The sequence below is a fragment of the Sceloporus undulatus genome, chromosome 2 (assembly GCF_019175285.1).
Source record: "Sceloporus undulatus isolate JIND9_A2432 ecotype Alabama chromosome 2, SceUnd_v1.1, whole genome shotgun sequence".
Classification (NCBI taxonomy): Eukaryota; Metazoa; Chordata; class Lepidosauria; order Squamata; family Phrynosomatidae; genus Sceloporus; species Sceloporus undulatus.
This window is the reverse complement of record NC_056523.1, coordinates 305,581,747-305,599,458: the sequence shown is the minus strand read 5'-3', so window position 1 is coordinate 305,599,458 and position 17,712 is coordinate 305,581,747. Positions and strand designations below refer to the sequence as shown.

At 39.3% G+C, this 17,712-nt stretch overlaps 1 protein-coding gene across 5 annotated transcripts in view; it reads left to right on the top strand.

The window, feature by feature from the left end:
* The window catches only part of NNT (nicotinamide nucleotide transhydrogenase), a 77,159-nt gene that overhangs the window by 40,902 nt on the left and 18,545 nt on the right, over positions 1-17,712 (top strand). For all 5 annotated transcript variants that reach the window (XM_042449619.1, XM_042449618.1, XM_042449614.1 and 2 more), the window contains 8 exons: positions 1,342-1,503; positions 3,183-3,293; positions 4,157-4,302; positions 5,499-5,694; positions 6,744-6,977; positions 9,875-10,035; positions 11,435-11,614; positions 13,661-13,820. In XM_042449619.1, coding sequence (XP_042305553.1) covers positions 1,342-1,503; positions 3,183-3,293; positions 4,157-4,302; positions 5,499-5,694; positions 6,744-6,977; positions 9,875-10,035; positions 11,435-11,614; positions 13,661-13,820 — 1,350 coding nt within the window. The remainder of the gene's footprint in view (positions 1-1,341; positions 1,504-3,182; positions 3,294-4,156; positions 4,303-5,498; positions 5,695-6,743; positions 6,978-9,874; positions 10,036-11,434; positions 11,615-13,660; positions 13,821-17,712) is intronic.

The window sequence follows — 17,712 nt, the reverse complement described above, 5'->3', positions numbered from 1 at the left end:
TCTCCAAAATAGAACTCCACTTTTGGAACTTCCTCAAGGTTATTCTTACCACCATACCATCCTGAACACACCCAGTTTTGTTCATTTTGAAAGTTAAGGCTAGCCAGATGTGATCAATTCTTGAATGGTGGATGAAATTGGGCTGGATAGATCAATGGTTTGATTCCATGTAACATAGCTTCATATGTTCCTAAGGCATGCTTTAAAATAAAGCGCAGGAAAGCACTGAAGGCCTTATTGTTCAGTGTTGGTCTTACAGTCGGCCCTTCTTATACACGGATTTTTTTATACACGGATTTAAGCATACACGGATTGAAAATGTTCCAAAAAAGTATAAATTTACCTTGATTTTCCATTTTTATAAGGGACACCATTTTGCTATGTCATTATATGTAAAGGGACTTGAGCATACACGGATTTTGTTATACACGGGGGATCTTGGAACCAAACCCCAGCATATAACAAGGGTCCACTGTATTGTATTTTGCGCTTATGATTTGTTACATGTTCAACTTGTATTTTATACATTTGATACTATATGAATAGTGAGCTTGAGGCTGCGCCTATTTTCAAGAGACCAAGAAATGAGCAAATCCTCTCAAACTGTTTTTTAACTTGCCAGTATTGCACTATTTTTAAACATTACTTCCTCTTCTGACAACTCCACTAAAGACCGAGACACAGGTGAAAATGGCGTATGTTTTTAGAATAAGATTATGCATTTTGACAATGAGCCGAACTCAACCCTTTATCTTCTTTCAAGGAAGATGGTTAACATGTAAAATACAACATGGTTCAATCCTGTGCTTGTGCGAAGACAGTGAAAATTGGTGTTTGTATGAAAGTCCTATTCTATTTTTCAAGTTCAGAACCAATCTTGACATTCTCACCACTCATGTAATTTTCTGGAGATATACATAAAATGAAGTGTTGTATAAAATCACTATTTAGTACTGGGATATCATGAAATATTTAATGTGTACTTTGATGCCTGCAAGAAGCTAAAACCTCACACCTGAAAATAAAAAGCACTGTCTGAGGCTCTTCCATGCTGCCCTCACTAGGATTTCCACTGTATGTATGCTATGTAACGGGTCACCTAAAATGCTACAGTGCTTACTCTAAGAAAAATAATAATTTGTTATACTTTGTTGTTTTATAATTGGTTGTCTTATAATTCAGTGACTGTAGAAAGAAATAGTTTTATGGGGGTAGGGTTTTTGTACATGTGTAGGGACCACAACACTTTTATGTGTGCTTAAAACTCATTGTTGAACATTTTGCTTTCATTGATTGAAGCTTTGCTGTATTTCCCATGACTAAATGTTCTGTTTTTTGCAGGGCTTGCTGCTATGCTTGGGCTAGGTGTTGCAGCTCCAAATTCAGCTTTCACTCAAATGGTGACAACATTTGGCTTGGCTGGGATTGTTGGATATCACACTGTGTGGGGTGTGACTCCTGCACTCCATTCACCACTTATGTCTGTGACTAATGCCATCTCAGGTATGCTAATGATTGCTTTAGGTCTAGATATTGATGTTTCCATCCTAAATAAGTGAGAGCAAAACTGAATATAAAACATAAATGTACATATGAAATGAAAACATGTGTGATATTGTGTATACAGCACTGGTACTCTCAATGTATAGCTACATAGACCTCCTGGAGAGAGTTTGCAAGTTATCAAAAAATCAATTAAGTTTTAGAAATTATAGCAGGCTGCCTGCTCTGCTAGATAGATGAACTGGAGATTTGTACATAGCCCTCTCCTCTTGCCTGGAAGTCAGCTCCCCAAAACTGCAAAAATTTGCATCCTAGTCTCCCGCCTAGAGAAAAAGTGGAGTTTCAGGGCTATGCAATCCTAATAGTAAATATATATATTGGATTGGCCTTTTTAGTCATTTGCACACTTGTAGAAAGTGCAGGATGAGTCTTTCCTGAATTTTCGTTTGTGAAGAAAAGCTATATATATATATGGAAATTAACTTGATGAAACACAGCTTTATTGAATTCTTTTAAGGGAAAGATAGGATAAATATGTACTTGCTATAAATAGAGTAATGCCAAATTTTGTATTATTTTGACTTAGTATTCTTTTTAAAAAAATAAAAAAAATCCTCTTTGACTCATAAGAACACTATCCTCCTGAGAGTGACACAGGTTATGACAACATGGTGTAGTGATTAGTGCTGGACTAGGACACTGGAAGACCAGGATTTGAATCCCTGATCAGCTGTGGAAATCCACTGGATTACCTTGGGCAAGTCACACTCTTTCAGTCTCAGAGTTTATCATACTAGGGAGATCCAGAAGAAAAACAGGATTTAAAAAGATTTAGATTTAAAGAAAACCTGCAAATGCAAAAAGTTTATCACTTGAAATGACCCCCAAAATGAAATAATGCAAAGTTAAACTGAACATAAAGCAGAGAAAACCGGTAGCTTTTTACTTTAAGAAAGTTCTGAAAGTAAAAATCTGCCTTTTTTCCTGCTTTCTGTTCAGTTTAACTGCGTTATTTCCCTTTAACAGCGACTTGTCTGATAAACTTTGGGCATTTGCATTTTTTTAAAAAAATTATATCTAGTTTAAATCCCGTTTTTCTTCGGGATCTCCCTAGTGTGATAAACTCCAGAGAAAGGCAAAGGCAAAATTGCTCTGAACAAATTCTGCCAAGAAAACTCTGTGATGGGTTCACCTTAGGGGTCACCTATTAGTCAGAAGTTATTTGAAGGCCCACAACAAGAAAAAATTACACAAAGAAGATAGAGAAGATAAGGAGGGCAAATGAGAAAAGAATATCATCCAGATGCTTGAATGTAACTTGTAGAGATCTAGTGCAGTAGATATTTCCAGCTGTATTCTGGAGATATCAAATGTACAAGAATTAGAATAGCAATATGTATTTTGCCCAGCTTTTTTTTTAATTGTTCAAGGATTCAATTATGAGTCTCACTGTTATGTTCTGTGGTGCTCTGTTTTTATGTTTTGTAAGGATTTGTATTTAAATTCCATATTGTATGCTAACTTGAGAGCAGATTAGTTGAAATTGATTCAAATGTGGTGGCATTAATTAGTGAAAAGTTACTAATTACAGATAAGAGTCAGGAATAAAGGAATAAATCTCTTTCTTTACTACAGAAAAAATTAAATGGATATCTGTTTTCTTTGTTTCTTTTAAACAGGGCTAACTGCAGTTGGTGGACTGGCACTGATGGGGGGGAAATACCTTCCTGAAAATATTCCTCAAAGCCTTGCGGTTCTTGCTGCTTTTGTATCTTCTGTGAACATTGCAGGTCAGTACTGAAACAAAACAGTGGTACCACAAAGAGCTAAGATAAGAAATTCAGTGTGCTTGTGCACTCAGGGCAGGGAGAGAGAGGCAGAGGAAGAGACAGAAACAGACAGAGATCAATCAGTAAATTAAAAATTCACGCAGGCTAATTTGTTCTTGTTCATCATAATACTGATCCTTCAGGCTTGGACAATAACAGTAAGGTCCCACAAGTGTTTTGCTATCACAATATCAGTAGCAGTTGTGGTGGATTGGCATGGGATGATTCAACCCATACTACATGTTCTCCACTTGCTGTCAGCTTTCCTTCATGTTTTGTTTTTAAAGGTGTTCTGATTTTTCCCCAATCTTAAGTACTAGTAATCTGATAGTATCATGGTTCAAATGCTTTTGTACAGGTCTGGCTTGTCCCAAAGTATTTGCAAATGCCTAAAAAATTTAAACATTTCTCCCTAGGCCACTGTCTTATCCACCCATTGAGATTTCACACCTATACCTGCCTATTTTTCACTGCATGTGGGACAGGTAGCTTTTCACAGGAAGCTCATATGGTGATCCTGGCTTTTAGTATCCTTCTTAAGAACTACATTTTTCCATTTTGTTAATGCACCAAACACTCATCTACAATGTCTCCCCAGCAGGCGGCCAGTCTGCTGGAGTTCAGTGCTGTCAACCAGACAGCTAGCATATGTACATTTGCCCTTCTATATCTTTGTACTACATTGTACTACATCTCACATAATCTTTATTGGCCTTGCTGTCTGGAGCTTCTGAGAGCTTCTGTCCAAAAACATCTAGACTATTTCCCCACTCTTGCAATAATACTCCTTTTCAGACTAATTTTGTCTTCTTTTTATTGGAAAGGTGGCTTCCTGGTCACACAGAGGATGTTGGATATGTTCAAGCGGCCTACGGATCCTCCCGAATACAATTACTTATATCTGCTGCCTGCTGGTGTGTTTGTAGGTGGATATGGAGCAGCTCTCCAAAGCGGTTATAACATTGAACAGGTATAAAAATACCTTGGAGATTGAGAGGAGAATGTTTTGTCATCGTAATTTTTTAGAGCATGCCAGTGCCATAATATGAACTTTGGCTGAATTACTAACAGTCTGACCTGTGTTGTCTGGGAATTTCATTTGCTTTGAGATGTACATTTTCCCCTTGAATAAGTTCAAACTACCAATTTAGGCTGCTCCAGTCTCATTCTTGTAACTGTATATACATAAAAAATGCATTACCTTTAGGATTTGTTCACTGTAATACAGATGGTTTTCTGCTACTGCCAAAGCATGGGTTCTCAAGCTGCTCCCTTAAGATGAGAACAGTATATGCATGCTTTGTGTTTGCTTTCTAGCTAGCCATTTCTATAGGTCTTCAGTGAGCCCGTAAGGAATCTCTTAGTTTTAAATCAAAAGTTGTCAGTGAAGGTGCTAAAGCCCAATGAGAGGCAGAAGGAACAAGAGAAAATTCATTCCTTTCCTGCTTTTTGAAAACCTCAGTGCAAAGTATGAAACTGAACTTGTTTATACCAGAGGACATGGAAAGAAATGGGATTGGTTTTTATATTTTATCTAGAGAAGGTCATCTACAACTGCTCCTGGATCCTTGTAATTTTGGGGAATTTTAGGGATGGGTGTCTTCATTTAGGATATCTGCATCAGAATAAGGCAGTCCCCTGAAGGGAAAAAGCCAACACTACTGTTTCACTATCCATTTGAAAAGAAAGGAATTTCCTTTACAACTAAAAATATTCTTCTGGAAGTGGGATGTCATCTAATGATTAATACTGAGTCAGCTTGGATGTGCATAGAAATGCAAACTGGGACCTACAATAGCTTTTCAGATACTATTCCAGAAAGGAGAAAGGTGAAGGTGGTGTTTGTTATTTTCAAAAATTCTTCAGAAGCCCCTATAATCTTAATCAGCATATTCTTAAAATACTAGCTCATTTTAAATGTTTTTTTTAAATGTAATGTTTTGGTATATAACATACCCAATGCTGTTGGCAACGTATAAACTGATACAGCTGGTCTCTTCCTATTTCTATCCTCTCCCTTTTCTGCCTAATATGGCTTACTCTTGTTTTTACCATTGTTTTTTATATTTGTGCCCAGTTTCTGTATTTTTCCTCTATGTATTTGCAATCTTGGAACAGTTTTAAGTGAATTATAAATAATAACTATTTCTAAATTAACTTTTAAAGATGATGTACCTGGGTTCAGGCCTATGCTGTGTTGGTGCTCTGGCTGGCCTCTCCACCCAAGGAACAGCTCGGCTTGGCAATGCTTTGGGAATGATAGGTGTTGCTGGGGGCTTGGCAGCTACATTGGGAGGTCTCAAGCCACCACCTGAGCTGCTGGCACAAATGTCAGGGGCAATGGCCCTTGGTGGAACTATAGGTGAGTCCAGAGCTAAAACATTATCATCTAGTCTAGAAAAATCCGGACACACTAGCTACATGCACATTCTGGGCACATTCCCACTACTCAATTATAGCACTAGAGTCCACTTTAAGTGTCATGGCAACATCTGTGGAACCCCTGAGGTTTGAAGTTTGTTGAGGCACTAGAGATTTCTGGCTGAAAATTCTAAATGCCCCTCCCTAAACGGCAAGTCCCAGGATTCCAGAGCATGCAGCCATGACAGTTTAAGTGGAATCATAGTGCTATAACTGTATGGTTTGAAAGGGCCCCATGTATAATTGTATGCCACTCTTGGATGCCTTTGCACTTCTATGAGATTGTATGTTTTATTGCTGATGTACAGAAAAGGGAGGGTGAGCCTGTGCCCCTCCAGATATTAGTGGACTCTTTCTTCTCCTATCACTCTTGGTTAGGCTTGAAGGGGTTAATTGGAGCTGGAGTCAAGACACATCTCAAGGCCAGAGCCTTGATGTAAGAATCTGGCGAAGGTGTACCTTAAAGAGGATAAACATGTTCATGTGGCACTTCTGGTTTGTTGTTAATGTGCCTTCAAGTCAACACTGAGTTATGGTGACACTGTTACAGGATTTTCTTGGCAAGATTTCCTGTAGTATAGATATTGACTCTTCATTGTAGAGCTTTACTTGGTATAGAATTCAGTTCTATTTTATTTGGGTTAAGCACTTGATTCTTGATTTTTGTAAAGTCTAAACTATGGAAATTACTTATCAGTGTCACTCCTACATAAAATGTACTTATTATAATGGATCAACTAAAGTTCCTGTGGGAGTAACACTTTAGGAGGGGCAGTGAGAGTTCTGCCCTGACAGATCTTGTTAGACTGCAGTTCCTATTAATCCTAGCCAGCATAGTTAGTGGGGAGAGATAACAAGAGATGGGATCATACAACATTTCAGATGCCCCATGTACCCCGTCTCTGCTTTATAAAAGATTTAAACAGTCTTTTACAGGATCATAATCGGCAAACAACTACACCTAATATTCTACTCCTTTTGTCTTCATAGGTCTGACAATTGCCAAACGTATCCAGATTTCAGATTTACCTCAGTTAGTAGCTGCATTCCACAGCTTGGTTGGCCTTGCTGCTGTTCTCACTTGTGTTGCAGAGTACATGATTGAATATCCTCACTTCGCTACAGATGCAGCTGCAAATCTTACCAAGATAGTGGCATATCTTGGCACATACATTGGAGGTGTAACATTCAGCGGCTCTCTTGTTGCTTATGGAAAGCTACAGGGTAATAGCCCACCTTTCTTTCTGGGGAGATTATTTATTTATTTTTATTTAGAGCAATTATACCTTGTCCGTCATCCTAAAAAAGGCTCCCAGAGCAATTTACAGATAATTCATTTGACAATTTCATGTGTTTATTCTCAAACATGTGTGTGTGTATGCATGTGCATGCAGATATATTATCTTCATTCTTCTTTTGGCTTAATTCCCATTGAGATGATAACCCTGGATCTGGATTGCATCACATAAGATTGCAGGCAAATTCAATTGAATTTCCTATGTGTGCACAAAACTCCACTATAGATAATAAAATAGCATGCCAAAGAGTCTTTCTTTCTGATATCTGACATGGTACAGCTCAGACACAGTACCATAATTAGAAAGATATGCTGAGAATTAAGCATTTTATATTTGAACAACATTTGTGTGATGCAGTTGTAACTGGAATATTTTAGAATGGTTTTTATGTGTTGGTTATGATAAGTATCTGGACTTCAGACGATGATGCAAAATAGTATTTTAAATCTGGAGAGCATCCTTTCAGGCTTCACGGGATGGGGAATACTTTCTCAGAATGTGCAGGCACTTATCAACTTTTGAAGTAGTAAGTTAATTTATTTGGTTTATGTACCAGTTCCAACGGTGTGAAAAATCTGCATCATCATTGTGTCTCTTTGAATCCCACCTGTGTTTTCCCTATCAGGTTACTAGACTTTTTTTCTTCTTCTTTGAAGTAAATTCATGCACACACACACCCTCCTTATTTAAAATATATTTTTAATGCATTTCCCCCACTGACTAAAGCATGTTTGTACATATTTTTCAGATTTGTGCATTAGTAGTTGCTAACACTGATACTTTTTTTTTAAAAAAAAAATAGGTACATGGTTTTGTGTGTATTTGATTTCTCTGAAATGCATTGCAAGCCTTGCATGTGTACATCGTTCCAAAGATTTGTCTCTAGTTTTGGGAAGTGAAAAAATGATACTTCCACTGAGAGTTTTGAATTTTGAATTCCTTTCTCATTAATTTACACAGCCAAAAGAGGTAGTTACCTTATCATTGTCAGGGATGATGGGAGTTGTAGCTCTTCACCTCTGGCTCGAACTCACCACCTTGTTATGCACCGCGCTGACCAATTTTGGCCAGTGGTTAAAGCTTTGCTCAAAAGCAGCAGAGTTACAGAGAATAGGCTGAAGACCCTGACAAACTCTCCAAGCCTTCTCACTCTTGCTTCCACAGAAGTCTTCACCCTTCTTCAGGATTCAGCTGGCTCTTGTAGCTTCACCCAAGACACCAGACAACTCAGTAGTCTTATATAAAAGATCTACTTTATTCTACTATATACAGCTCCAAAACTATCCAACACAACTCCAATACAACAATAATACTCCTCACTACTACCCACAAAATATATTGGGATTCATAGTCATTATTATAGTCAATGCAAGATACCACCCACTGTTGTCTGTTTCCACCCAGTGGGCGTGTACACCACTCTCATTGGTTCTCTTGGTTCATCCCATAATTAATGATTTCATCATCTCAGCCTTGACCACTTAGCAATTCTCAGGTGTGTTCAATTATCTACTTGCATTTCTGTCCTTGACAGTTAGGACTTGTTAATTGCATTACCTTATACACCTGTGTGGTTCCTAATTGGCTTCTGCTGAGTCACCCTGACTCTCACATACATGTTTTATTTCACTTACTGTATATCCCATGTTGCTTTTTCCTTAACAATCATTAGTCCAGCCGCTTTTGAGTGATCCATTCTTTGCTTGGGGTATTTCAGATCTCTTACTAATTCCAGACACATTCTAAGTGAGATCATGTGAAACTGATGATGGTGATATTGAGCCCAACATTTTTTCATCTCTTCCTGTGGAGGGAGACTGTCTGATGGTTCCCCTCTCCAGGCAGGTTCTGCAGTTCTAAACCCTTAGACTTCTGTCACTTACCTTGCCCTTTTCCCCTCAAGATCCCTCCCTGGATCCAGTACTTAGTTCTTATGGTGATCCCAATTTGCACAAGTGGATGTGTTGTTCAGTGGTTCACTGTGGTAAGCATGAGCAAGATTCTCTATCAAATCTTAACAGAAACAACTGGACAGTTTTAAAAAATAATAAACAGGTAGAAGTTTATTAATACAGTACAACCTCTGTATCTGCAGTAGTGATACCTGTGGTTTCAATTAAGTCCGCCCCAAATGTTCTCTCTGGGCATTTTCGAGGTCCTCCAGTACAATACTGTGGTATAAGTCTGGCAGAGGTTGACCACAAAATCATGTTGGAGGACCTACAAATGCCTAGAGGCGTTCTCTTTAGGAACCTTTGAATCCTCCAGCATGGCTCTATGGTCAACTTCTGCCAGACGTAATTCATTTCAGTAGAGTTCGCTGTTGTTCAATTTCACATTTCTATGGTAAGTCAGGGAATGTATACCCTGCATATATAGGGGTTGTCCTGTACACAGTTAGCTCAGACATTAACCCCAAAACAGTTCAATCATTCACAGCTCCCCAAAACCCCACCCAGCTTTTACCCCAGTTAACTGCCCCATCTCTTCTGTAGCTTTTCCATATCCTATGCCATCTTTCTCCTATCTCCTTTCAGTCAGAAACAACCCTCAGATTTTTATCCTTTCTCCCCTATAGGCCCCCAATCCACAGCATTCCCTGAGCTTGATTGGCTGATACCATCCAGGCCTGCCCAGCTTCTCCCCTCGTAGGGTGTTGACAAACAACTTTGAGGTAGACATGTTGGGGTATGTTGGCAGAAGTCAATAGAGAAGGTGATTGATGGAGTTTGTGGTTTCCCAAAACCCTTACTTCTTTTTGCTACTGATTTCTTTTCAGCAGGCCATTTCTAGAATATGAATGACATTGTTTTGTCCTTGCAGGTATTCTAAATTCTGCCCCGCTTCTCTTACCTGGACGGCACTTACTGAATGCTGGTTTGCTGGCTGCCAGTATAGGCGGAATGGTTCCCTATATGATTGCTCCTAGTTACACAACTGGGCTCACCTGTTTAGGGTCTGTATCAGCTCTATCTGCTGTTATGGTAAGTGAAAAATATCAGTTTTGGGATTTAGCTAAAATTCCAAACTCTTAAAGAGCAGTTTCCCTAAGGTGTGAAGAATCGCAAAGTGCTATGGGACACAGAGAGATATACCAACTTCTCTGTTGCCGAATCTTTCTCTCTACAGCTGTGTTTCCCAAATTTTGGTCCTCCAAAACTGTGTTTTGGACTTCTTTCAGACGCCCTAATCAGTTGGGCCAACAATCAGGAATTCTGGGACCTGAAGCCCAAAAGATTTGGAAGATCAAAGTTTGGGAAGCACTGCTCTACAGGCAGGGAGGTGAGTTGCAAAATCCTGTGGCTTTTAGGACATGTTCCCAAGACCCGCTGGATTGTTCTCTGATTAGGCTGCAGTCCTATGCGCAGTTATCTAGTAGTCCTATTGAACTCACATGAAAGACTGTCATATGGACGCTTCTTCACTGCTGCTCCAGATAGCAGGGTTGAGTTAATGGGTTTAGGTTAATCACAGAGTGTGAATGTTGGAAATTTCTTGGTGTAAGAACAATTGGACAATGGAACCAATTAACTAAATCAGAGGTGGACCAAATGTAACTCATGGGATACATACAGCCCTTGGGATCCCAGGTACACCACCTGAAGACTCTCTAAGCTCCCAGACCCCCAGATTTTTAAAAATAAATCGGGTGGTTATATTCAACCACAAACTGCCCTAAAGCCCTCCAAACCCACCCAGGTGGTTTGCTTCTTCCAATCCCACAGAGCTGCCCCAACCCAGAAAAAAATTGGCTGAAAAACTAATTGTCATAAAGGATGTTAGATCATTTTTGGTGCACCAAGACATGCTGGTGTGGTCTGCTAGGTGTGCACAGGTGGAATATGCCCCTCCCCCCAATCCGGACTCCTCCTCTGGATGATTGACAGCCTCTCCCTTGCTGAGGTCTTTAGGTTAAGATTGTATTGTTATCTGTTGGGAATGTTCTAACTGGACTTCTTACATCAATTTGGAGGATCAGGCTGGATGGCCTAGAATACTGTTTAGAGAGTTTTCTAAATTCATTGTGGTAGTGGCTGTGAAAAGTTGCTAATTTTGGTGCATGTTCAGTGCTGGGTAGAATGCTAGTGGCTCAAGAATGACTGTCCTTCTTAACCTTTAAACCTTCCTCATGACAATTGAAAGCCAAATTATGAAAAATAAGCAAATGTATGCCGGGTTGCATGGTAACATTGACTACAGAATGTTGTTTTATTCTGATTTGCTATGTTCTGTAAGAGAATTTGGAAACACTTACTAGAAAAGAGTTGAGTACATAGGGATGTGTTTGCAGGGTTTGGAAGCCATTCAGAAATGTTTTCAGCAAATAAATGTGCCTTTCTGAGAGCTTGCACTTTCAGCAATGTTTTTATTTCTATCTTGCAGGGTGTCACTCTCACAGCAGCCATAGGAGGTGCTGATATGCCAGTTGTTATTACTGTACTGAACAGCTACTCTGGTTGGGCTCTCTGTGCTGAAGGGTTCCTTCTCAACAACAACTTGTTAACAATTGTGGGCGCTTTAATTGGTTCGTCTGGTGCCATCCTGTCATATATCATGTGTGTGGTAAGGAAATTGTAGAAACATGCCTTCCCTCTCCAACATATTCAGCAGAACAAGTTATTCTTCATATTCGGGAAGCTTTTTTAAAAAGTGCACATTTAACAGTTTCTTGTGTTTTCAATCTTTCCACATCTTCTTAATTACTTCCTCTTGTTCATTGGTCCCAGTTTCTCATGGTGTTTTTTTTTTACTGTTTTTAATTTTATAATTTAACATATACCATGTTTGTAATGAAATTTTAATGTTTTATGAATGCTGGAAGCCAATTGGAAGCTGAAATTTGACAAAGGGTGTGGGGATATCAGTTAGTATCTTCCTGCCTTCTGAACTGGAAAGCCACTGGGTGGTCTTGGGTAAGTCACTCTCAGCCTCAAAGGGGAAGGCAAAGGGAAGCCCCCTCTGAACAAATCTTGCAAAGAAAACTCCATGATAGGGTCATCAGAAGTGATAAATGACTTGAATGCACAAAACAACAGCATATAGTGTCACTGTACTAGTGTCCTCTTTCTTCCTCCTTCATTAAAGATCTATGTCTCTCCCTATATATATATCCCTAATTTGACTACACCTGTACTCCATTCCTTTCCTGATATAAACTTAAACTAGCAATATTGTGCTCCTGTTCAAACCTTCACTTTCTATCTGCTTACCAGACAACTGCCTTTTCAATTCCTTCTTCCTCCTTCGGACCCCTTGTAACATTTTGAGGATTATGATAGACTAATTCCCAGAGGAGTTAGTCTTCTGTTCAACATGTTCGGTGACCCAGCTGAATAGGTCCTGTCTTGCACCTCTGATCATGGCACAAAGACAAGGCGTAATGTGAAAATCTCAATATTCACTTACATTTCTGTGAGACAAGGTCATCCTTTACAGCAGATGTGATCAGACTTCTGGGTCTGGAGGATCCCCACTCTTTTTCTGTTCTATTAGAATATTAAGGGCCACCAACTGCAACAAAATAATGGGCAGAAGGGCACCTACCTGTTATGTTTTCTTTCTGTAATACAATTAGGTTATGTGCCCCAAACAAAATAACACTTTTTTTGTGTCAAATAATAAGAGTCAGAAACCCTTGCAAGATTTCTAAAAGTCATCTAGCAAGCTAGTTGCAGATCCAATGTAACATGCTTCTCTTCCTTGTATATCCTGGTCTCAGCTTAATTCATCATGCAGCTTTGGATCACTAAAGCCTACAAAGTGAAGACCAGTACTTCGAAGTGGGGTCAGATCAGGAAACGTGGGTTCCACTAAGATTGTATGTTTGTTTGAAGCTCTGCTACATTGCAAGATATATTGGACCAACTTGTTAAAAAGGATGGATTTTAATAGTAGTGGCAGCATGTATTATTATTCACAGATATTCGAGAAATATACTTCAAAAATCTAAAACATGTAATGTGTGCCTGTATCTTCAAGTCTCCTGTTGATTTATGGTGACCGCATGAATTTAATTCAAGGTTACATTTTGATGGCCACTGGGTGGCAGCAAATCTACATGAATGAATCTCTTTAAAATACTCATTGTAGAGATGAAATCATACTGATGAACTATGAACTTTTTTATATTCCTCATTATTTTTTTAAAATTATAAACTATATGCATATCATCCATATTTGTAACCAAGTGCTATTAATCTTTAATTAGCACTTAATGTTCTTTCCAGTTCCCCTCTAGCCTAGTCTTTTCACGTTCTGTAGTATTCTCTGTGTCTTTCCCTTTTCCTATATTTTGAAAATACCAGATCTTTGATATCTTCTGTTGCCTTTAGGAAGAAGCATGTTCAGTGTTGCCTGGTTTTATTATCTTGAGGCTGATACATTCTGAGAAAGCAAAACTTGGAGTGGGATAAAGAGAGCCTGCTTTAAAAAATAATAATCACTTTTTTGTTTTGTGGAACAATGTCCATTATAGAAACAGCAAAGCATCTAGTGACACCTAACTTTTGTTGGCTTTGTTGTAATGGACTAACATGACTTATTATGCTGCTGTCTGTTGTGTTTGATTTTTAAAAGTCAGTTTGTTTAGTGGTTGTTTTCCTCCTTCAGGCCATGAACCGTTCTCTTGCTAATGTGATCCTTGGTGGATATGGGACTACTTCAACAGCTGGTGGAAAGCCAATGGAAATTACTGGCACTCATACTGAAGTGAACGTGGAGAGTGCAGTTGACATGATAAAGGAAGCCAATAACATCATCATCACTCCAGGTAAAACTGGGCTGCCTTAGTTTTATGGATAATGGCTGGCATTCTGTATTGCAGTTACAGATCCATAAGCTGGAGTTACAGATCCGTAACTGCTCTTTATTCACTCTTCTTTATTACTGTAAAACTACATAAAAGCTCCCCGCCCCCTCAGTCTATCTTAACAGCCAGCAGCAGTATCTCGTGAAGGAGGTCTGTTCAGATGCTGATTGGGAGTGCAAGAAAAATGATGTTTCAAGCTGTTTTACACCAGCAAGTGGGGCTGCAACCATCACAAGTGGGATCCTGTTGTAATTTGTCATGGCAGATAAACAGACCTTCATCTGATGTGGTTGCTGGCTGTTACAGTGGGCTGAGGGGCAGCCTTGGAGATATTACTTGGTTGCACATACATTACTTAGTAGCCAATGTAGAATATTGGTGATCATAAAAAAGGTTAATAATATTTGTATAGATAAAGGTTGAGTATCCCTTAACAGAAATGCTTGGGACCAAATGCTTGGATTTTAGATTTTTTTTTCAGACTTTTGAATACTGTATTTGCATTTGAATATCTTGGAGATTGGATTCAAGTCTAAATGCTTGGTTGATACAAATGAAACCAAGGGCAATTTAGTGTAATACAGTGGGTCCTCCACATTCACTGGGGTTAGGGGTGCAAAGCCTCTGTGAAAGAGGAAAAATCACAAATAAAACACCCATTTTTTTTCCTGAGAGAATACCTCTCTAGAAATCTCTAGGTCTTCCAGTAAAACTCTGTGGTGAACAGTTACTGGAAGTTGACCATAGAATTGTGTTGGAGGACCTATACATGCCTAGAGAATTGTTTTCTCTAGGAATCTCTAGGTCTTCCACCACAACTTTATGGCCAGTGCCCAGCACAGTCGCGCTGGAGGATCAGAAGACAGATCAGATTAGAGAGGACATACTATTCAAATCCTTGAATAATCATATCCGCAAAAGTTAAAGCCACAAATGTGGAGGGCTAACTGTAGATGAAAATGAATGATGAACAATAGTATTAGGATAGTAAGAAGGAAATTGTAACCCTTGGACATGAAATTTTGTTAGTTCGCACGTTTCTCACTCCCACTCTGACTCTAGTCCACTGTGTACCCTGAGCTCAAAAAATAACTTGGCTTAGAAACAGCACAAGGCAGAGGAAAGTCAACAAAATATTTATTTCACAGACAACTAACTGGTAATGCTTAGAGCAACACACACAGGCCTAAGGCAAAGCATATATAATCCTGGAACAACATAGACAGAAAAACAGGCAATGTCTTCTTTGCTCCCCGCCAGCTCCCTAAGATCCTAGGATGCTCCTTCCATTTTTAGGGAGTGAAGGTGTCCCCTTTAATCTCTAGATTCAAGGATGCTCACCTCCTCCTTTCAATCCTATATTTGCTCTGGGCCTCTGAGCCTTCTTTAGAGTGAAGAGTACTGCAACTGTGCACCATTTTTTCTCTCCTAAGAACTTGTAGGTTCCCATGACACCAGAGGCTTTCTTGGCAACACAGATAGAACTTATTTGTTGTTGTGTGCTTTCAAGTCACGTGGTTTTCTTGGCCAAATTTGTTCAGAGGAGGTTTGCCTTTACCTTCCTCTGAAGATGAGAGATTGTGACTTGCCCAAGGTCATCCAATGGGTTTCCATGGCAGAATAGGGATTTGAACCCTGGTCTTCAGAGATATAGATCAGTGCTCAAACCACTGTACCCTGCTGGCTTTCAATTCCAGTATTACAAATGTAAAAAATGAGCTAGGTAATTTCCCCAGAATGTTTTTGCTGTTCACAATGATAACAACTCTAAAACATTCAACATACCTATGGCCCTATACAGACAGACCAAAATAAAGCTGCTTCAGGTCACTTTGGAGGTATGGTGTTTCAATAATGCATGTATCCTAAGAATCTGGAAGCTGCACCAAAGCTTCACTAGGAATCTCTAGGTCCTCCACCACAACTTTATGGCCAGTGCCCAGCACAGTCGCGCTGGAGGATCAGAAGACAGATCAGATTAGAGAGGACATACTATTCAAATCCTTGAATAATCATATCTGCAAAAGTTAAAGCCACAAATGTGGAGGGCTGGAGCGTGGCTTTGGTGCTGCTTCTGGACTCTTAGGACACATGTATCATTCAAACAGCATACCTCCAAAGTGACTCGAAGCAGGTTTATTTTGGCCTGTCTGTATCAGGCCTTAGAGATCATTTTAATACTCCTATGCTGCAGATGAAGAGAGAGATTTAGGGATATAGTGGCTTATCCAGTAATATCTAGTCAGTGTAGTATTGCAACTTGCAACCTTAGGCATTATCTTACAGCTAGCCTACATGCTTTCTTACTTTTAGTGATGGAAGGTTGCATTCAGCATGTTCCTGTTTATTATTGGCTCAGTTTGAGTTAACATACCTAACGTCTTGGACTCTCTCTTATACTTGCAGCGCAACTTGCTGCTGCCACAGGTTTCTCTGTGATATCTCTGTTTCTTTATCCTGAAAATATGTATAAGCTAAAATGGAGGAGAAATTGTGGCAGGAATCAATCTGTTTTTCAAGGAAGAAAGAGAGAAATTATGATAGACTCAGTCAACACAACAGTAAAGAAGGATAAACAAGGCAAAGTGAAATTTAAAGAGTAATATGTGATGAGCACATTTGGTGAAAGAGCAAAGGGGAAGCACTGAAACAGGGAAGGAGGCCGAACAGATTAACAACAAATGTTTGAACTCCTTGCCACTGGAAGCCTTGCTTAGCTGGAAGCCTTGCATTTCTGACACCACTTGTGGGTACTGTGTGTTCCCTGTCGCCAGATTCATTGGCCACAGCAACAATTGCTCATATGTTTACAAATCTCTCTGGAAAGTATGAAGGTTACACATTTCTTCCTACAAATTAGAATATTGTGCTACTGCGGGATGATGCCTTCTGTCAGTTGTTTTTATTTGTGTAACTTAGCTGGATGGGTAGAGCTCCTATAGGTCTAGCCACATGCTAAGATTTGCAGAGTATTTTCATAGAGAGAACATCATGGCACATGTTGGTACTCAGCTGGGAGATGCACAATTAACGTTGAATACAGAGCTATGAAAAATATTTTTGTTTTTGGGCTGCAGCTTCCAGGATTCTACAGCCAGCTACTTAGGATGGCCATACTGGGCTATGGATCCTTTGAGATGAGGGATGAGGTTCAAAATAATTTCCAGGCTTCACTTTATATACCCATTGCACCTTTCTTACCCAATGGGAAAAAAAAAGCAGGGCCAGTTTTGTTTTTGTTTTTGTGGCAGAGTGGGTTTGCTGCTTCAGGCAGGAGCGTGTGGGTTTTCGTAAAACAGCAGTAAATTTTTAGTTACTTACTTTGTTGTTGTTGTTGTTCTTATACTGCCCACAATGGAGAGGAATGGTGTGGAATATTCACCCTCAAGGACCCAAAAAGTGTGTGTGTGTGTTTGTGGAGCAGGGGTAGTGTTTCTATTTGCTGTTCTTGGGCTGATGCAAGAAAGAACAGCTCTGTATTTCTATCCTTCAGAGCTGAAGTGTAGATTTTTACGGCTAAATACAATTATGTAGCAGCTCAGGCAGGATTAGCAGGTAGTCCTTCTGACTGATGAATTTTATAGAAAATTTTCAATCAGGAACATTTCCATTATCCTAAATCAGTTGAAACCTTTTTCAGCATGGGTTTTTTTTTTTTTTGCTTACCTTTAGGAAACCTTGGCTATGTTCTGTTAATTTTACATGCTAAATAAATATCTTAGATATTTTTTTTTCTCCTGGCCAAATGATAAAGCAACCCTATTTTACTTAGCAAGCTTTGTCCAGAGCAGGTTTGGCTTTACCTTCCTCTGAGGCTGAAAAAATGTGAGGTTTCTAGTGGGTTTCTATGACT